This window comes from Dermacentor variabilis, chromosome 6 (genome assembly GCF_050947875.1).
Source record: "Dermacentor variabilis isolate Ectoservices chromosome 6, ASM5094787v1, whole genome shotgun sequence".
Taxonomy (NCBI): Eukaryota; Metazoa; Arthropoda; class Arachnida; order Ixodida; family Ixodidae; genus Dermacentor; species Dermacentor variabilis.
Genome location: NC_134573.1, coordinates 5,788,018 through 5,810,028, shown reverse-complemented (window position 1 = coordinate 5,810,028; position 22,011 = coordinate 5,788,018). Strand labels below are relative to the sequence as shown.

Genomic DNA, 22,011 nt, shown 5'->3' with positions numbered 1-22,011 from the left:
GCGGTGCACGTTTTTCGAAGTGTGTGGAGGTTCTACCTATCACCACTCCATCAGCAGGCGCGACCATTGCAGCGCTGCAACAGGCCTTGGCCACCCAGGAGTTGCCTGACGTCATCGTGTCCGAGAATGGTACTGTGTCGCCAGCACAGAGTACCCTGTCCTGGTTGAGGAAGATCGGGATCCGCCGGATGGTGGTTGCGCCATACCACCCTGCTTCAAATGGTGCAGCCGAGAGGGTGGTGCAAAGTATCAAGGACAAGCTCAAGAAGAGCCAGACTGGCGATTTCCGGACGCAGATTGCCCGGATACTGTTGTAGTACCGGACCACGCCCCACACTATGCTTGGATGTGGCCCCTGTAAGCTCCTGCTGTGTCGGATGGTCAAGACACTCTTGGACGTCTTGCATTCGGAGCTCAGATCCACAGTGCTCCTGAAGCAACTGAAGCAGGAGCTGGCTGCTGACCGAGGGTGCCATCCCGGGCCTTTGCCGCATACTGAAGTACTATAGCGCCAAACAGACGACGCGCGAACAAAAAGTTCTGCTGGAATACTTTTGCCGGAGTCGGGAGCACCAGTTTTCGCCAAGAACTTCCGTCCGGGCCCTCCCTGGCCCGACGGACAGGTGGTGGCTCCTGCCAGCGCCTCATCGCTGCTCGTTCGCATACCATACGGGGCCATGTGGCAAAGACATGCCGACCGTGTCAGGTCTCGCCTCGGTACCTGGAGAGCACCCTCGCATGCCACGTCAGTGTTCTAGCACGCAGGATGACTAGCGGCAACACAAGTCGTTTCCAGCGGAGCAACACCCATCTCCGACGCGGCAGGCGTTGCCACTGGTGCGGTGCCCGTTGGGCTGGTGTCAAATCCGGCACCATTAATACGGCCGACCACTGTGGACCCTCCGGAAGTAGCGAGGCAGGCTCAGGCAGCATCCTTCATCGCCACGCCCGGCCCATCAACACCGGTGCCCAGGCGGAGTACTCGACGGTGGCGGCCACCGGACCGTTACTCGCCGGTTTTTTTTTTCTTGTCGACAAAGAAACTGGGGGGTAAGGGGGAGTAAAAACATGTGACGCCCCCTCTGGCGTAATCATCGTTGGCCCGCCAGGCTCGGTGGCCTGCCAGGCTTGGTAGGCAACATAGGTCACCACACCCAATAAACACCAACGTGCACCGCTGCTCGGCGGTCAGTCATCGTTCATCACCACCACGCTGTGGAGCATCTGTCTAACGGAGGGTGCCACAAGCGCTCCCTGGTTCACGAACCCTGACAGAACGTGACAATACGCATTTTGTGTTTAACAAGGAGTATTACAAGCAAGTATTCGGAGGGAGCCTCTGTGCCAGTGGCTTGCGCGAATATCGCTCTAGAGGATCTGGAAAGAGCGGCCTTATCTTTATTCGGGACGCGACCAAAGCTATTTCTAAGATACACGGACGACTGCTTCTGCATTATTCCTCGCCGGCACGCAACACATTTCCTCGAGCACCTAAATTCCTTCTAGCTGAGCATACAGTTCACTGCTGAAAGGGAAAACAATGGGCGAATTGTCTTCCTGGATGACCTTGTAGAGACGACTTAAAGCGGCTTGAGGACTTGTATGTACAGAAACCCAACGCATACGGGAAAGTACCTGAACTTCGACTCGGCGCATCCAATTCAGCAAAAGTGATCCGTCGCAGCAGCACTTTTTCCCCGGACATTCCGCGTGTGCTCCAGCCTCACGAAACACAGGCAATAGCTACAGGTTGTGAAAAGGGACCTGTTGAACAATGGTTATCCTCTACAACTGCTCGGAACGCAGGAACGCAAATTTAGCCAAGCCCTACCGTGAAACGGCGAAAGAAAAAGTGAAGCGCGTGGTGACACCCTACACAGTAGGAAGAAGCGAAGCCCTTGCACAAATTTTTAAGGGCTACGCTGTTCGAATAGCCCACGTGCCTTCCCGAAAACTTGGCCAACAGCTGGTTCATGCAAAAGACCATTTGGAACACATGGACTACCCGGGTGGTCGATAACTCCGTTGGACAGGGTACGAGTAAGCTATCGTAGGAGACGAAAGATCTGATAAAGAAACGCCAACGTATGAGCCTCTAACCCTACAGCTACAATAGAATTGGCAGAACTTTCGAAGTTAATCAGCAATCGTAAGACAGCTGACATAAGGAACTATAATATGGATGGAAATGAACATGCTCCGAGGAACGGAGGAAGCCTAAAAGCAGTGAAGAAGTAACTAGTAATTGGCAAGAATCAGATGCACGCGTTAAGAGACACAGCCGGCAATATCATTACTGATATGGATAAGATAGTTCAAGTGGCTGAGGAGTTCTATAGAGATTTGTACAATACCGGCGGCACCCACGACGATAATGGAAGAGAGAATAGTCTAGAGGAAATTGAAATCGCATAAGTACCACCGCAAGAAGTAAAGAAAGTCTTGGGAGCGATGCAAAGGGGGAAGGCAGCTGGGAACGATCAGGTAGATCTGTTGAAGGATGGTGGGCAGATAGTTCTAGAAAAACTGGCCACCCTGTATACGCTATGCCTCATGACCTCAAGCGTACCGGAATCTTGGAAGAACGGCAACCTAATCTTAATCCATAAGAAAGGGGACGCCACAGACTTGAAAATTTATGGACCTATCAGCTTACTGTCCATTGCCTACGAAGTATTTACTAAGGTAATCGCAAATAGAATCAGGAACACCTTACACTTCTGTCAACCAAAGGACCAGGCAGGATTCTGTAAAGGCTACTCAACAATAGACGACATTCAGACCATCAGTCAGGTGATAGAGAAATGTGCGGAGTATAACCAACCCTTATATATAGCTTTCATTGATTACCAGAAAGCGTTTCATTCAGTCGAAAGCTCAGCGGTCTTGGAGGCATTACGGAATCAGGGTGCAGACGAGCCGTATGTAAAATTACTGAAAGATATCTATAGCGGCTTTGCAGCCACCGTAGTCCTCCATAAAGAAAGCAACAAAATGCCAATAAAGAAAGGCGTGAGGCAGCGAGATACGACATCTCCAATGCTATTCACATTGTCTTTCCAGGAGGTATTCAGAGACCCGGATTGGGAAGAATTGGGGATAAGAGTTAATGTAGAATACCTTAGTACCTTTTGATTCGCTGATGATATTGCCTTGCTTAGTAGCTAAGGGGACCAATTGCAATGCATGCTCACTGACCTGGAGAGTCAAAGCACAAGCGTGGGTCTAAAAATTAATCTACAGGAAAATAAAGTAATGTTTAACAGTCTCGGATAAGAACAACAGTTTACGATAGGTAGCGAGGTACTGGAAATGGTAAGGGATTACATCTACATAGCGCAGGTAGTGACCGCGGATCCGGATCATGAGACTGAAATAATCAGAAGAATAAGAATGGACTAGGGAGCGTTTGGCAGGCATTCTCAGATCATGAACAGCAGGTTGCCATTATCCCTCAAGAGAAAAGTGTATAATAGCTGTGTCTTACCAGTACTCACCTACGGGGCAGAAACCTGGAGGCTTACGAAAAGGGTTCTACTCAAATTGAGGACGACGCAACGAGCTATGGAAAGAAGAATGATAGGTGTAACGTTAAGGGATAAGAAAAGAGCAGATTGGGTGAGGGAACAAACGTGAGTTAATGACATCTTAGTTGAAATCAAGAAAAGGAAATGGGCATGTGCAGGACATGTAATGAGGAGGGAAGATAACCGATGGTCATTAAGGGTTGCGGACTGGATTCCAAGGGAAGGGAAGCGTAGCAGGGGGTGGGAGACAGTTAGGATGGCAGATGAGATTAAGAAGTTTGCAGGGACGGCATGGCCACAATTAGTACATGACCGGGGTTGTTGGAGAAGTATGGGAGAGGCATTTGCCCTGCAGTGGGCGTAACCAGGCTGATGATGATGATGATGATGATGATGATGAAGAGGGAGCGTTTGGCAGGCATTCTCAGGTCATCAACAGGAGGTTGCCAGTATCCCTCAAGAGAAATGTATAAAACCCAGCTGTGTCTTACCAGTAATCACATATGGGGCAGAAACCTGTAAGCTTACGAAAAGGGTTCTACTTAAATCGAGGACGACGCAACGAGCTATGCAAAGAAGAATGATGGGTGTAACATTGAGGGATAAGAAAGCATCAGAATGGGTGAGGGAACAAACGCGAGCTAATGACATCTTAGTTGAAATCAAAAAAAAGAAATGGGGCATGGGCAGGACATGTAATGAAGAGCGAAGGAAACCGATGGCCATTAAGGGTTACGGACTGGATTCCAAGGGAAGGGAAGCGTAGCAGGGGGCGACAAAAAGTTAGGCGGGCGGACGAGATTTAGAAGTTTGCAGGGACGATATGGGCACAATTTGTACATGACCGGGGTATTTGGAGAAGTATAGGAGAGGCCTTTGCTCTGCAGCGGGCTTAACCAGGCTGATGATGATGATGATAAACTAGACACACGATAAACATTACGCAGGGTAATCTTCCCGAGATATACACCCGAGCGCTGCGCCACCTCACCCATATATAGCCGCGTGCCCATGCTTACATCTTCATTGTGATCAAGGGACCAGTACGGTGCATGCAACGCCTGTTCTTTATTTTTATTTTCTTCTTTGCGATGGCACGTTTTTCGGCACCAATATGTTTCCTCGTCGGACGAGTTTCTTCGAAAACTTGACAAAATGTGGCACTTAGGTATAATCACTTTGAGTTTGAAGACAAGTATTGTCTGCAAATGAGCGGCACCAACATGGGAACGAAGATGGCACCAAGTTACGCAAGTATCTTTTGGCATCGTTAAAATACTCTTCCTCGCAAACGCGTCCATTACGCCAATATTTTATAAGCGATTCCTGGATGACATTTTCTTCGTGTGGGCTGACAGTGAACAAAGTCTCTTAGGCTTCATTAGCAATTTCAATTCTGCGCAATCTGCTTTACGCACAACTTCTCCCAAGATAGTATTAACTTCCTCGACGTCACCCTGTCACTGATTGGAGCTCGAATTTTCACATCCCTATACAGAAAGCCGACTTATCGTCAGCAATATCTGCATTTCTATAGCAGCCACCCTCATCCCTGCAAAACAAGCATCCCGTACTCCCAGGCCCACAGATACAGTAGAATCTGCTCCGAATCTTCACAATTTGAGCGACACGCGGATGAGCTGAAATCTACTCGTATACGCCAAAGATATGCGCCAAAAATAGTAGACAATGCCATTGAACGTGCGCGCAGATTAGATCGAGCACATATGTTGGGAGAAAGGGTGAGCATTACCGACACCCAGTCAGATCTGAACTTGGTACTAACATACGCTACCGTTGCTCCGGGGGTCAATGCCATTCTCACCTGCTATTTCAACATCATGAAACAGAGCATCGGACTAGCTACTATATCAAAGTGGCCGCCTCGGTTTGTATATAAAAGAAACAAAATTTTAAGGGATTTGTTAGTCTGGGCGAGGACACAGAATCCAAACACGCCCAAGGGCTGTCTACGGTGGGGGAAACTTCGATGCAAGGTGTGTCGTCACGCGACAGCAACAGACATGACTGAGGCATGCAACTCGTCCTTCGTACATAAAATTAACAAAAATCTTGACTGTGATTCGAGTAACGTCATGTACAAAATTCGATTCGAGGTGTGTAAGCAGGAATGTATCGGACAAACGCAGACCCCTTTTCGCCTGCGGTTCAACAATCAATGCGCGCATGGGAAAAGTCGCCCGAATTCACCCTTCTCCAGGCGTGTTCGACTGCCGATCCCTACTTTGGACGCGTCAGCGTTATGCTCTTGCAGTCTGGTTTCGAACACACCCGTGCATGCGAGCAGTTAGTCAGTCAAGAACTTTATTGAAGTCCTGAGGAGTTTCAATCTTTTGGAGATCCCACGCGGGGAACTCCTCCGGCAGAAACCGTAGGCGACGCCCAAGTCGGAACGGGAACGTGGTGACGCTCCGCCAGTTCTTGGGCTCTCCGGACGGCCTTGAGTTGGAGTTTGAGGTCCGGGCTTTTGCGGGCTTCATAGTAAAATATTTTGCGCGCACAATTGACAAGGACACAGTGAAGGGGGGACACATGAACGCTTACTCACAACTATTTTATTCGTACCAACTCGCCCAACTATCAGTTCGGCTGCAGTTTTGAGGGCTTCTTCCTATTCGGGCTCACTGGAGAAGCAATTAATGAGAGTCCGGGGCGGCTGACGTGCCTCCGGGATATGCCATGAGAGTGCATGGGAAGCGCGAAAATTCAGACGCTGGCCACTGCTTGCTCCTCTCTCCGCGTGCGGCTCAAGGGGCCGAGCGAAAAACTAATAAATTCAGTTTCCTCCACCTTGCCACTCAAGTAGTCATTCTGAATGGCCTATTGCCCCTTCTGGGAATCCGCACGAGCTGTCGTGATGTAAGTGGTCGGTTGAACATTCAAAAACTGGACCACAAGGAGGCTTCTTAACTGGGCTCCCTAAACCTGAGCCCAGGGGCGCACTTGCTCTGCGTATCCCACTTATATATCCTTTTTGGAATTGTATTTTCTTTCGCACCTTAGCTGGACCACAGAGTCGCCGCAACGGACCGTGCCTTGAATATGTGTACTATGACGCGGTTACTTTGCACAAGTTGTCGCTCTTCTGTCTTCTCTATTGCGCCCCCCACCGCGCGATTCAACTTGCCCTCTCTCTCGCTACAACGGAAGCACACACACTGGCGCTGCGCAGCGACCGCTTTTTCCCTCCTTGCGTCGTGTCAACGGAAATTCAGCTGCCTCTAGTGCCCAACCCATTCCAATCTCCGTCTCCCTCCTCCTGTGTATTTGCTCTTTTTTCTTATTTTTCCATTTTTTCATTGACCTCCTTGCCCTACTTACATGGGACTCCGCCTTCCTCTTGCCCTGCATCGTTGCCAATAAGGCAGCTGTAAATCTGGCAAAGCGGCGACAGAAAGTCAATCACTGTGACAACTGTCCCTTTCGGTTTGATGTATCTGAGAAGGACCGGGTACGCGATCTGGTGTTTTTACTTTCATAGCCGAACTACCATTTTCTTGTAAACCCTGAAGAAGATAGGTCCACCGGTCGAAACTGTTGAAATTAAATACTTGTTCTGTTTACCTTGTAGCACCGTTGAAGTTCTATATCATCATCATCATCATCGTCATCATCATCCGCCTGGCTACACCCACTGCAGGGCATAGGCATCTCCCATACTTCTCCAACTACCCCGTTCATGCACTAGGTGTTGCCATGTTATCCCTGCAAACTACCTAATATCATCCGCCCACCTAACTTTCTGCCACCCCCTGCTACGCTTCCCTTCTCTTGGAATCCAGTCCGTAACCCTTAATGACCATCGGTTATCTCCCCTCCTCATTACATGTCCTGCACTTGCCCCATTTCTTTTTCTTGATTTCAACTAAGATGTCCTTAACTCGCGTTTGTTCTCTCACCTAATCTGCTCTTTTCTTATCTCTTAGCGTTACACCCATCATTCTTCTTTCCATAGCTCGTTGCTTCATCCTCAATTTAAATAGAACCCTTTTCGTAAGCCTCTAGGTTTCTGACCCGTACGTGAGTACTGGTAAGACACAGTTGCTGTGTACTTTTATCTTGAGGGATAATGGCAAACTGCTGTTCATGATCTGAGAATGCCGGCCAAAAGCACCCCAGCTCATTCGTATTCTTCTGATTATTTCAGTCTCATGATCCGGATCTGCGCTCACTACCTGCCCTATGTAGATGTATTCCCTTACCACTTCTTGAAGAAGACATTGAAGACCTTGAAGACTTTGAAGACCTTGAAGGCCTTGAACAAGACAAGTCCACTTGTCGAAACGTTGGCTCCTGCATTCACCTTGTTCACGTTTTGCTCATCGTCTTGAATTGCCATCTCCCGCATTCCCCGTCTTTTCTCTGGCTTACCACTTCCAGTGCCTCGCTACTTATCGTAAACTGTTCTTCTCTTCCGAGACTGTTAAACATTACTTCCTTTTCTGCAGATAACTTTTTAGACCCGCCCTTCTGCTTCGCCTCTCCAGGTCAGTGAGCATGCATTGCAATTGGTCCCCTGAGTTACTAAGCAAGAAATTATCATCAGCGAATCGCATGTTACTTAGGTATTCTCTATTAAATCTTATCTCGAATTCGTCTTATCCCGAATCTCCCGGCCTGACTCCTTTCTTTATTGGGATTTTGTTTCTTTTTTATCAAGGACTAAGGTGGCTGTGCAGACGCTATAGATAACTTTCAGTATTTTTACATACGACTCGTCAACACCCTGATTCCGTAATGCCTCCATTGACAGAAGTCTAAGGCGTTCCTGATTCTATTTGCGATTACCTTAGTAAATATTTTGTACACTTTAAAAACTAGAGAGGGTATCGCAGGAGTGAAGCGGCCGATTTATTCTTCAAAGCCTTTTTTTACTCTCTCAAAATGTCGAGTGGAGTGAAATGCATTGTTCACTGCGTCACCAAGGAGAGAGTGAAATGTGCTATTCACTCTTCCCGTCAGAGAGAGAGAGTAGAATGCCCGTTCTACTCTTGCGGCAATAGAGAACAAAACGTAGCGTAATCTTCTGCTTCAACTGTAGGAGGCTGGCCCCGAACATAGCGATGTATCAGTCTCGCGCGCTGAGCAAAGAACACACCGTTTTGCTTCTAAGAGAACAGGCAGCCATAGTTGAAAGGAACGCGTAGCGATCGCTCTACTATTTCATTCGGAGTTGCTCCACTGGGCGCGCGCTCAACTTCGCGGAACAATACAGCACCGGAGAAAGGTGATCCGTCTAGCGAGCAGCAACGCAGGCCATCCAAGGGAGATCGTGCGTCAGCCACCTCGCGTCGCCTCGAAAACACGACAGTCGTTCGTCATTCGTTGTATATAACTACAAATCTTCGACGGTAAGTGAATTCTAACTTAGGTGCACATTCTGCCTATATGATGCTATCACCTGGATGGAATTACCGCGAAATTACTAGTTAACACCAGTAACATTTCTAGCCAGGTATTTCATGTAATATTTATGCAATCCTTAAAGACTGAAAGCTTGCCCGACGACTAGAAAAAGGCCCATGTCATACCAATCTTCAAGACTGGCGACTGCTCCCGTGCTATAAATTATAGCCCAATTTTTCTCACCAGCATTTCTTCTAAACTTCTAGCACATATAATCTCATCGAACCTAATGTCTCATCTCGAATCTATCAACTTCTTTTACCCTCACCAGCACGGCTTCAGAAAAATATTTTCATGCGAGACCCAACTCGCCGAGTTCACCCATGACATTCTACATTTCATGGACCTACATTTGCAGATTGATGCCATTTTCTTGGATTACTCAAGAGCATTCGACCGTGTTTCCCACAATCACCTACTTCAAGAACTCGCATCTATCGGAATCCCAAATAGCTTGCTTACCTGGCTTGAACACTTCTTAAAAGGGCGCACACAGTTTACCTCTGCAAACAACCATAATTCATCTCTTAGCAGCGTAACATCGGGTGTACCACAGGGCGCTGGTTTATCGCCTCTACTTTTCCTCATCTACATCAATGACTTACCTGCTAACATTAAGAATAAAATACATCTTTTCGCGGATGACTGTGTCCTATATTCCCCAATCAAAGGCTCGAATGAAATCACCACACTACAACAGGATCTCGATTCCATCGCAGTATGGTGCGAGAAATTGTACATGCCGCTTAACCTTACTAAATGCAAAGCTCTGTCATTCACCCGCAACCACAGCTTAACCAGTCACACCTACACAATAAATTCAGCTCCTATCAATCATGCCTCGTCTTACAAATATCTCGGCGTTCTGATGATATCGACACTATCATGGGCAACTTATAGTGACACCATCTGTTCTAATGCTTCACGCACCCTTGGATATTTAAAACGCAATCTGAAAGCCGCATCACGAGAAATGAAAAAGCTAGCATATCTGACATTTGTACGTCCGCAGTTAGAAGATGCGTCATCTATCTGGCATCCTTCCCATTCATATCTAACCTATGACATAGAAGACAAGTCGACTTGTCGAAACGTTGGCTCCTGCATTCACCTTTTTCACGTTTTGCTCATCGTCTTGAATTTCCTTCTCCCGCATTCCCCGTCTTTTCTGTATGACATAGAAGCAATACAAAATCGCGCTGCTCGGTTTATAACTTCCAATTACTCTCGTGATACCAGCATAACCGCACTAAAACGTACACTTGAACTACCATCACTTGCTTCCCGCCGGATCCATCTCTCGTCTCTGCTTGCTTCACACCTTCTATTGCCATCTACACTCCTGGCATTCCCTGTTAAATCCACTCTTACGTACATCCTCCCGCTTAAGCCACAGTCGTCCCATAGCAAACACCAACACCCGATCATCTGCCATGAACAATTCATTCTTCTCCGAAGCTATAACCCATTGGAACCATCTCCCAGAAGATATCGTGTCATGTACTGATCCAACTTACCCTTACTCTAACACGATGTTCCTTTTTTTTTCGCAATTGTTCCTGGCTTGTATTTGTTTATCGTTGTTTCTTTACTGTTCTGTAGATTTCTTCTAACATTGTTACACGGATAAAAGTCCTCGCTTATGTAATGCCTCCGGGCCTTTAAGGTGAAAATAAATGAAATGAAATGAAAGTCATCGCGGCGCTTAGCCGACGTGATTGAGAACGGACTAGGCATCGTGCGCTGTCTCGATATGAAACGAAAAAGCCAGTCGTCGCGATAACTGCATGTGATTTTATCGCTTGCCGCTATCCGTAAGAGCTTTGAAAATCGCAAACGCTGCCAGAACCATGGTATCTCCAAGAAGACGCGAGGCGAGAGGACGCTTAAAATGGTTTGTTCACCAGCCCATGATTTCGAACCTATGCGGAGCGTGCTTAGCGTGCGTTTTGTCTGTGAATTTATTCAGTTTGGCACCCTGCTGTGTACGGAACGCTGTTGAAATAAGGAGTCACGTAACAGAAGGCGTCATTTTGCTGGTGGCATGCTCTCGTTATAAATAAACCGCGCGCTTAACGGTGTCTCGCCCGTCGGTAATCTGCGAGGTAGAAACTTTGCCACAGGCATTCAGCTGCATGCTGCAAGAGGTCAGTTGGGCCCGTTATCTTGAACTTACTGAAAACGCATGAGGAATACATGTTTTATGATGAATAAAGTATAAACCCCATATAAGTGATCTTGCGCGCGACAGCTACAAGCGATGCGATGGCTGTCGCGTTCGCTCGTCGCCTACAAGTTGTACTCCGTCTGAGCGACGATTATGAGCGACGCCTCACCGGTGTTGCCGGTATGAGGGCTGCAAACACGCGTCGAAATTAGCGTGACACGTGCTTTAGTAATATAAATTTATGTATTTTACTGTAAAAAGTAGCATAAGATATTTCCGAAGGTCTTGCAGTAGGTTCTTATCCTTGCAAGTGTAAAAATTCAATCGTTTGCTCGTTTCGCGCGACAATCGGTAGTATTTGAGCGATGTACATCCAGTTCCGGCTTCGAGCTATTGGCTAGTCGCTCATAGCATTTCCAGGAGACGAGCAACGATCTCTACATTTCCAGAACCGAGCGATCCGTTCAAGCGACGGCCCGTTTTGTCGCTCGTAGCCGTCGCTCATCGCCGTCGCGCACTAAATCGCTCTCATGGTGTTTAGCCCTAAGACAACTGTTTTTGCTGATGTATTGAAATGGTGTGATTATATATCTGATTTTATGTCTCCTGTTGATGTTTTCGAGCACGGTGCGAATCTGAAAGTGTGCTTATGTCTACGAACTCGGTGAATTTTCAAGCAGCGAGTTATGCATCGGCATCGAATATAACGGCTGCTGTGTGTAATTACAATTGCAGGGGCGCTTTGCATAGGCTCATTGTTTTGTACATGTTTGTGCATTCGCCAATATGAGTTGGCGTTTCAGAGTTCTGTCATATGAACAGCTAAATCCCCCTTCCGCTGAGGATTACAAGCGTAATGTGTGCATCTTGATACTGCATGGCAGATCAAAATGTCTTTATCGCTTTAATATTTTTATTAGAGAAATAAAGTATCAAAATAAAACGTTCTTTTAATTCTGTTTTACCAGTCGTCTGTCGTACACAAAAAATAATTCGTCGAATAAGCTAATAACGGCGGTCTATAACCCCAACTTTACATGCCTTCAAGAATGTAAAATGCTACATTTCAAACTGCAGCAGTAGTCGAGCCTTGTTGCCCTTTATTATAGGCACCTCCAGTCATATCCATTGAACTGGAGGACCATATTTTCTTCCCTACTGAGCATCATGTTTGGAGATATGATCCTCAAATTATGGCTTAAGCAGAGATAGTGCGGGGGGCACACTGGGCACGTGCTTAGGATGTGTCACAAGTGGTGTTTGCGACACACACTAATGACCGACCTATGACATCTGACAATGACAAATATTCTATTGATTAGCAGGAGTATCTTAACATTGGTGCCGAACGAGGATGAACTGTCCGTTATTTATTTTTTGTTTAAATCTAAAAATTGAAGTTAGTTTAGCAGTTGACTGTTGCAGAGATTTAGATGTTTCGCATGCATTTCAGTAGGAAGACTAAGAGCTGAGACTTTCTTTTAGTGCCATGACCTTGACTGTCTTGATGTTGTTTACTCCATGTGCTCGTGTTGACTTTTGTACACGATATTTTTCAGGAACCCGCTGTATATAACGCAAGAAGGCAGCTGCGGGGACACAAGGATGCCAAAGCGCTGGCCCAGCGCGGCTTCACGAAGTACAGAGGAGCTCACGCCAAAGAATCAAAATACATTGCCATGCAATTTGGACAAGAAAACTAGAATGTCGGTATATTGGGTGTACCATTTGACTAAATGTCAACAAAATAAAAATACAGTATGTCACACAAAGATGAAGATTCTCACATGCTCTAGGCAGTCATCTTAGCATGGAATTTTTATGCAATGTCTCTGATGGGAAAGTAAAAATCAAGTATGCTCTCTGGAGACAAACACATAGTAGTAAGTGCCATTGAAAAGTTAGAAATGTGTTTAAGAAAAGCTGATTAGCTGTGAAAAGTGACTGCCTTTTGTCTTGCTTCTGGACAGATATATCCACGTGATAAAAAATAGTGGTACAATGAAATTGCATATTTGCTTAGTGACATGATACGTATATGCAATGAGCACAGTACCTGTGCTCACTGCAAAAAGCAACAGCTCATGCTTGGTTAGGTGCTTAGATATAATTAACAGCTTTAATAGCTTACATTTAACAGCGTGTTAATGCAAGTGTGCAAATAGAAAATACTGTGATTCTGTATTGTAAATGCTGACATGAAGCAGGCAGGTTTTCATGTGTTGCTTCTTATGTATATTTACACTTAATTTTAGAATTATGGCTTTAAGTTTGCAGAAAACGGAAGCATTGGGCGAAGAGAATTCATTGTTTAAGAAGTCATTATCGTTTACGTGCATGCTCATGAAACTAGTTCATTAGAACTGCTTGTGCCTCCCAAAGTGAAAGCAAGCAGCAATTAAGGCCTTTAACTGTGTACACTGTGGTGCACACTTTACGTCTTTGAAGCCAGAGAGTCACTTGGAATTTAAAATTATTTAAAAAATGTTAAATTGTAGTTTCTTCAATATACTTGCCAACGAAGTATGCTAGTAGAGGTAGGGATACGTTCAATGTAAAGAACTGAGAGCATCTGAGTAGAACACTTGTTCATCAATTGGCGGATGCCAACATATAGTGTTAAGCAAAAACTCCTTAGTTTTATGGCTTCTATAAGCATAATTCTTCGGGACTTAAGAAAGAGTGCACAGTGAGGTGATGCATTAATCTTCCTAGATACATATTTACTTGTTTTGAGACGAAGATTCTGTAAAGGCGATAATTTTTCTTTAGTGCATCTTAACCCCTTCAGTAGGAAAAAAAGCTTTAGTTTCAGGTATTTGGTTCATTGTGCATATGCATAGTCGCATACAAAATCCACTCGCATGGAAGGGATATATGAAACAGGATGGTGCCATTCTGAGTTTGTTTTGCTTCTTTGTTTGCCTTTTTTGTACACTTCCCTGTCTGACTTATGCTTATGTCACCTTTGATGCATCATATTCATCCCATCCCATCCCATCTATACTTCAGTTAGATTGCATATTCAGTGACTCACAACAATTGATCATGTAAATATGCAAGCTGCTCCTCAGAAGTATAGCATTCTTACTGTAATGGCAATGACAAGCTACCATATATGACCAGAAATTTGATGCACAAGATTTTAATGCCAATGCTCCTTGCAGTCTTATTCTCATTTGCTACACACTATATAATATTGTAAATTTAATTTTATCTGTTTGTGAGCAAGTGTAACCTATTAATTCCAACAGCACCAGGAAGCTACTTTCGTGAGGAGGCCAACCGAATAGGTAATATAATACGCTTCTGTACTGGTTTGATATGGGCAGGATATTGGTGCAGAACCACAAGACACACTTAGAAACAAAGCGGTGCAGCCTATACATGAATAACTTTTTGTAAAATATAAACAAAGCGAGCTAGACCTGCTACCTTACATGAGAATATACAACACATTTCTAAATGCACTGTACTCTCAGTCAGGAACATCCATATGCTGTACAGGATGTCATCAAACGAGCTGCAGTCTTAGAATATGGCATGCAAAAAAGTTTCTTGCACAATTTATCTACATTACCAGCCCCATGCATAGCAGCTCATCTGGTAACCTCTGCCATGTAAGTGCACGCACTTTGAGCCAGAAATGCGTTTGCTGGCCAGTAATGTGGCGTATATATCTCTTCAATCACAGTGTGAATGCTTTGTCAGTTCGCGCGTTTGTTCTTTCTTTAACTTTCAATTGTATACTTTATTTTTGAAAAGAAGGAACCAATTGGAATTAAAAGATATTGAGACACTAATACTGATGAAACTACAGAATATATTTATGTTTTATTACAAGATGTGTTCTAAATTTCCTGGGCATCATTGTAATCTGATTTTGTGTTTGTGAGTGTGTTTCTCAAGTTATTCAGTTTGCCTTGTGACTGATCACTAAAGATTTTGACCTTTTAAGAGAACATGTTTCATGTGAATAACTCAGCGACTACAGATTACATCCCATTCACCAAGCATAAGTGCAGAAGCTGCTTATGAAGGAATAAAATATTCCGCACATGTAAGTATTGCGAATCCCATCAAACGTGACCATGGATCTACATCGTGCTTTCACATCATTGGGAAGAGTACTAGCACTCTGTTTTGAAGGAGTACAAGCACTCTGTTTGGGGGAGTAGAAACACTTGCCTTGGAGGAGTAGAAGTACTCGGTTTGTAGGAGTAGAAGCACTCGAACCGAGGGGGGTACTATTACCCCTGTGGGGAGAGTATTGGCGCTCTATGGAAGAGTGCTAGCACTCCCTGTGGGGAGAGTATTAGCACTCTACGGAAGAGTACTAGCACTCCCTTGTGGAGGAGTGACAAAACTCTGTCAGGAGGAGTTTCCCTACTCTCTCTCAAAGAGAGTAAATCTACTCTCGAAAAGAGAGTCAAATATGGGACAAGCAGTTACTCCCTCAAAGAGAGTGCCCGGAACTCTCTTTGTTTTTAGAGTGTAGGCAACGGACACTAAGCTGATCGGTCTATTATTTTTGAAGTCTTTCGCGTCCCCTTTCGTATGGATTAGAAATATGTTAGCGTTCTTCCAAGATTCCGGTAGGCTCGAGGTCATGAGGCATTGCGTATACAGGGTGGCCAGTTTTTCTAGAACAATCTGCCCACCATCCTTTAGCGAATCTGCTGTTACCTGATCCTCCCCGGCTGCCTTCCGACTTTGCATAGCTCTCAAGACTTTCTTTACTCTCTCCGCCGTTAATAGGGGGGTTTCAATTTCCTCTAGACTAATCTTTCTTCCATTATAGTCGTGGGTGCCACTGGTATTGTATAAATCTCTATAGAACTCCTCAGCCACTTGAACTATCTCATCCATATTAGTAATGATATTGCCGGCTTTGTCTCTTAAGGCACACATCTGATTCTTGCCTATTCCTAGTTTCTTCTTCACTGCTTTTAGGCTTCCTCTGTTCCGGAGAGCATCTTCAATTCTATCCATACTATAAATCTTTATGTCAGCTGTGTTACGCTTGTTGATTGAGTTGGAAAGTTCTGCGAGTTCTAGCTGTTGGATTAGAGACTTTCATACACTGGCGTTTCTTAATCCGATCTTTGGTCTCCTGCGACAGCTTACTGCTATCCTGTCTAACGGAGTTACCACCGACTTCTATTGCACACTCCCTAATGATGCCCATAAGATTGTCGTTCTTTGCTTCACCACTAAGATCCTCCTGATGAGATAAAGCCGAATACCTGTTCTGTAGCCTGAACCGGAATTCCTCTATTTGCCGTCTTACCGCTAACTCATTCATCGGCTTCTTATGTACTAGTTCCTTCCGTTCCCTCCTCAAGTCTAGGCTCATTCGAGCTCTTGCCATCCTAGGGTCACTGCAGTGCACCTTTCCGAGCACGTTCACATCCTTTATGATGCCAGGGTCAGGGCAGAGTATGAAGTCCATTTCATTTCTTGTCTTGCCATCCGGGCTCCTCCACGTGCTCTTTCGGGTATCCCGCTTGCGGAAGAAGGAATTCATTATCCGCATATAATTCTGTTCTGCAAAGTCTACTAATAACTCTCCCCTTCTATTTCTAGAGCCTATGCCATATTCCCCCACTGACTTTGTCTCCAGCCTGCTTCTTGGCTACCCTGGCATTGAAGTCGCCCTTCAGTATAGTGTATTTTGTTTTGACTTTACCCATCGCCGATTCCACGTCTTCATAGAAGCTTCTGACTTCCTGGTCTACATGGCTATATGTAGGGGCGTAGACCTGTAAGACCTTCAATTTGTACCTCTTATTAAGTTTCACAACAAGACCTGCCACCCTCTTGTTAATGCTATAGAATTCCTATATGTTACCAGCTATATCCTTATAACCAGGAATCCCACTCCTCGTTCTCCTCTCTCCGGTAAGCCCCGGTAGCACAACACACGCCCGCTTTTTAGCACTGTATATGCTTCTTTTGTCCTCCTAACTTCACTGAGCCCTATTATATCCGATTTACGGCCCTTTGATTCCTCCATTAGCACTGCTGGACTCGCCTCACTAGATAACGTTCTAGCGTTAAACGTTGCCAAGTTCAGATTTCAATTTCGCCCTGTTCAGACCCAGGAATTTTTAGCACCCTCTGCTGCGTCACAGGACTGACCGCCACCGTGGTCAGTTGCTGCGCAGCTGCTGGGGACGGAGGGCCGGTGTTTGATTGTTGTATTCATTTAGGAGGTTGCAGCCAAGTACTGCACCAGGGTGGCCAATCCCGGACTGGTTAGGGAGTGCGTTACCGGTGCTGGTCACCGGGGTCAGGCCGCACTCCAGGCCTGTTTATGCAATTATATCATCCCGCCGATTTTCTTCTTTTTTTAAGCAGGTAGAAAATTGCGTGGTACTCGGATTCGAAGCACGGTCCTCGTGCGCGCGAGGCGTGCAAGAGTTCTATTTATATACAGCGTGTTCTGTCATGCACCAATATTTAAATATACGCAAATGCCATATAGCTTTCTGTTGCACAGTACGTGCTACATATAAGTGTTTCGCTCGTGCGTGAAAGAGGCCTGCGAATACACGTAACATTGCCGCGTGACAGGACGCTCGAGGCACTTTTCGTGTATTGGCTGGCTTCTTTCAGCTTTCGTCTTTGTGCCTTCTTTCGGTGTCCTCGTTTGCTTAGCGCACAGTTTCACGATATATACAGTCATAACATAAGAATCCAACAAACAATATCACAAAGAACAGCATAGGAGATAGCAACTGCAGTCCTTAATTGGAAATAAAGAAATCACAAATACACGAATATTAAAGTGGACGAAAAAACAAATGGCCGCCGGTGGGATACGAAGCCATGTCTTCGAATTATGTGTACGATGCTCTTACCGGTTGAATAACGCGGCGCCGTTCTCCATTACACTTACCGTTGCGGTAGCTGAAGTCGTAAAAGCATCGCACGCGAAATGCGACGACGTGGGATTATATAACATTCAAAAAAGAAAAAAAAGACGAACGTTGTGCCATTTGTTTTTACTGACGTTCCAGCCGGTGGACCGGGCTTCGTTAAAGTGAATTCCTTCCGACGAAAGCCGGTACTCCCGCCGAAACACCAGTAAAAACATATAAAATAACGTTCGTCTGTTTTTCTTCTTTGAATTTTATACTTTTAAGTCTGGTGGCGCGAAACTCTTCGTCTTGTATGCATAGAGGAGACGACACACACCCAATAGTCCAACGCCTACTCCGTACAGCATCATTGTGCGAGATCACAGTATAGCCAAAGAAACCCATCACATTAAAAGCCGGCTGAACAAGTGATCTTGCGCTTGGCGTACTTAGTCCAGTGTGTTCGTGGTATGGATTTTTCGAACGATTTGTCGCCCGTTTCCCACGCGTTCTCTGCGCAGAAACTTGTGCACTTTCAGTAGTTTATTGGAAAATAGGAAACTTAGCAACTTGGTACTGATTGATGTTTCAAGTGTGGCAAAAAAATGCAATTTACGAATGACACCGAAATAGGAAACAATGCACTAAAGTTGTCCGAACTGCCTGTTTCTTTCGTCCTGTGCAGGCTCTGAATTTTAAGCGATTATTGTCTGAAGAGTGTGCTCATTTCGACTGCTCAAACAATAGCACTAAACAGGGCGACACTGAACAGCAAGCAGGGATCTGTCCGTTGTCCTCAAAGCTTTATTTCTTTACAATGTGCGACTGCGCCCGCTGCGCGTTGCAAGAGCACGGCTGGCCTGGCGGAGGTAGGCAGTTACCGCGAGACGTGTTTCATTTTATTACGTCAGGGTCCCTCACCCCCCCCTCCCAGTTGTTTCCTTCCTCCATGCACACCTGGAAATTACGCCGCAAGGATGAGGTGACTTGTGTCGGCAGATCGCAATGTGCATTGCAAGTGAGGGCTATGCCATCAAGCTGCTGCTTCTAGCGCATAAAAAGAAAGTTGAAAGAAAGCATTCGTCTGTTGCATTGATTGCCGTTCTGAAAACACTATGGAGCTAGTGTGGCAGTAATGCTGCCTTAATATTTACCCCCCCCTCCCTTCTCGCTACACACGAACCAGACATGCTCTTTCCTTCATTACGGCTAGTGTGACCGGGATTACTCGCTCCCGCTACTGTGCCTGCACCTCGAACAGGCGCGTGGCGGAGAGTGGCTTACCAGCGTCTTCTGGCGCGCGATGCCGCCGACACACTGGTACGCCTCGGAAGCCTGCTTCGTGCAGCGCGTGCCGGAGGGTGTCACCTGCTCGAAGCGTCCATGAACGTCGTTAGTATGCAGCACTGTGGCCGAGAAGTGAGCTGCTTGAAGCGCCTGCGGCAGCAGCAGCAGGCATGCGGCCAAGGTGTTCATCGCTCGTTGCTGTTTATCTCCACCGTCTTCGCAGGCCGGCGGCCCCAACGCGAATGGTCCTTGAATAGCGGGGAGGGTGATAAGGACGTGCCTGCTGCCCTCTACAGTGGCTTCGTCCCCACTGCAGCGTTCACAGCGCAGTTTGCGTGTTGTGCGTGTTGACTGACCCACAAAGCTAAATAACACCTGTTCGTGCATTACAGATGGATACCACAAGTCGCTGTGCGTTCCCTTTCAGCATACGGACGTTGCAACGCTTTATAAGCGAGGTTGCCAAACACGTGCTTGCAGAGGCAATCAACGACTTGACGAGAGCGCAAGGCATTCGAAGCGTTAATTCAGTGCACCGGAGTGGAAGCTCTGCATTTGTCGCTTGTCTGTTTGTTTCAGTAAAACAATGCAGAAGGAACTCGCTGTTCGCTAACGAGTTTGCTCTCGCGGCAGAATGACGACAATAATAATCGTCTGTGCGGAGCGTAATGAATCAAAAGCTCAAGAGAACAGATTGGTGGGCTAGTTGGTAGTGCGTAACTTGAGGCAAAGTGCAAAAAAAAAGCACGACGACAACAGAAGGGTACGAAGGCACAGCGCTGTGTCTTCGTTCAGGTATCAAATAAATAAATAAAATAAATAGACACTAGTTTTTTTTTTTAATTCAGGGCGACAACCGAACGACTTGCAATGCTCCGGGAGATGAAGTGCGCAACCCCTTGAAGAGATAGGTCATGCTCCCGAAGTCGAACATTCACACATCGCTTCCTTTGTCCCACGCACTCTCGACCACAAGACAATGGTATGGCGTAGACAACCTGCTTAGCACAATAAAAATTAAAATCAGTTGAGAGTCAGCGCTGCGTCGTCGCTTTATTCCTTCTGTTGTCCTTGTCTTGGGTGCGCTGTTACAACCATTACCATGAATCCCAACTAACTGGCCCAACTTGCCGTTCTGATGCAGTATATTGCTACGATACAGCCACCACAGTGTGGCTGCACTGAAGAGGAGGAAGACGACGTGGACGCGCTTGATATAGCGTCGCCATTGTGGCCTTCCGTTAGCTTCCTCTGAATAAACGTATATAGCATTGGGCTACAGCTACACGCAACATTATTTTGGTGGAGGTGAACGTTCCCCGTACTCGTCATGGAGCTTCGCAGCGGTCGCAACGGCGACAATGCAGCTTCGGCTCCTGCTGGCGGCACTTCATCTACACAACCTTCTCCGCCTGCAGCCCCGACCTACGTCGCCGTTTCCACCCCTCGGGATCTTGGTGTTTTCAATGGAGTCGGCAGTCCTGATGTTGACGACTGGCTCCGTTTATACGAACGTGTCCGCACCAGTTACAGGTGGAATCCGACTATTATGCTTGCGAACGTTCTTTTTTACCTCGAAGGAGCTCCACTTGCATGGTTCTAGACTCACGAAGAGGAGATCTCGAGCTGGGACCTCTTCAAAGAGAAGCTCCGCGACCTTTTTGGCAATCCGTTCGGTCGCCAAGCCAATGCCAGAAAAGCCCTTGCCACACGTGTACAGATGTCGACCGAGTCCTACGTGTCGTACATTCTCGACGCCTTGGCCCTTTGTGCCAAGGCTGACCCGACCATGTCTGAGGACGAAAAGGTTAATCACGGTCCTCAAAGGCATTGCTGACGACGCCTTTAATTTACTGGTGTTTACGAACGTCACCAGCATCGATACAATCCTGAAGGAGTGCCGCCGTCTCGAGCAGGCTAAAAGCCGCCAGGTATACCAGCACATCACGCGACTTCCCAGCACAGCTGCTACATCATCCTGTGACGACCTCTTCCACCAGCCGTCGCGATGTGACAATTTGACCCGCATCACTCGTCGTGAGGTCGAAGCAGCACAACCGGCGGCCCCTTCTTTCCCATCACCTGATCATTATCCGGTGGCAATCTCCTTGATACAGGCCGTCGTTCGTCAAGAGTTGTCCAACGTCGCCCTACAATCCATTCATTCCGTTCGCTCAGAACCTCTCTCTCCACGCACGTCCCCACCGGGCTCTTCTTACTCTTATAGACAGCGCAACCCCACCGAATGGTGAACCGTGGACGGCAAGCCGATCAGTTTTTACTGCCGACCCATTGGACATGTCGCTCGCCATTGCCGCAGCCGCTGGACTTCTCCGATGCTCTATTCTTCTCATTACCACTCTCGCCTCTATAGCGCATCCTTTTCCTTCACCCCTTCTATGCCCCCTGCATCATCTGACCCTGCGACACCTTTGACAGGACCCCGCTACTCCCGCTCACCTTCTCCGTCCCGTCGTCAATCTCGTTCGCCCCCGTCACGCCGTGCTCCTGCTCCGACCTACTCGCCGCAAACCCCGACCGGAAAACTAGATAGTGCAGCTTCTGGAGGTGAAGCTGCAATGACGACATTGGCACGAAATCATCGCTTCACATTATCCACCAACAAAAAACATTTGGACGTTCACGTCGACAATGTTCCTGTGTGCGCGTTGATTGACACCGGGGCGCATGTGTCCATTATGAGTGCTGCTCTTCGCCGTCGACACAAGAAACTTCTGAC

At 46.6% G+C, this 22,011-nt stretch overlaps 1 protein-coding gene across 3 annotated transcripts in view; it reads right to left on the bottom strand.

The window, feature by feature from the left end:
* Positions 1–19,517, bottom strand: part of LOC142584592 (protein 5NUC-like) — a 761,070-nt gene extending 741,553 nt beyond the window's left edge. For all 3 annotated transcript variants that reach the window (XM_075694708.1, XM_075694710.1, XM_075694709.1), the window contains exon 1: positions 19,269–19,517. In XM_075694708.1, coding sequence (XP_075550823.1) covers positions 19,269–19,460 — 192 coding nt within the window. In that variant the 5' untranslated portion in view covers positions 19,461–19,517. The remainder of the gene's footprint in view (positions 1–19,268) is intronic.
* Positions 19,518–22,011: the final 2,494 nt, after the last annotated feature.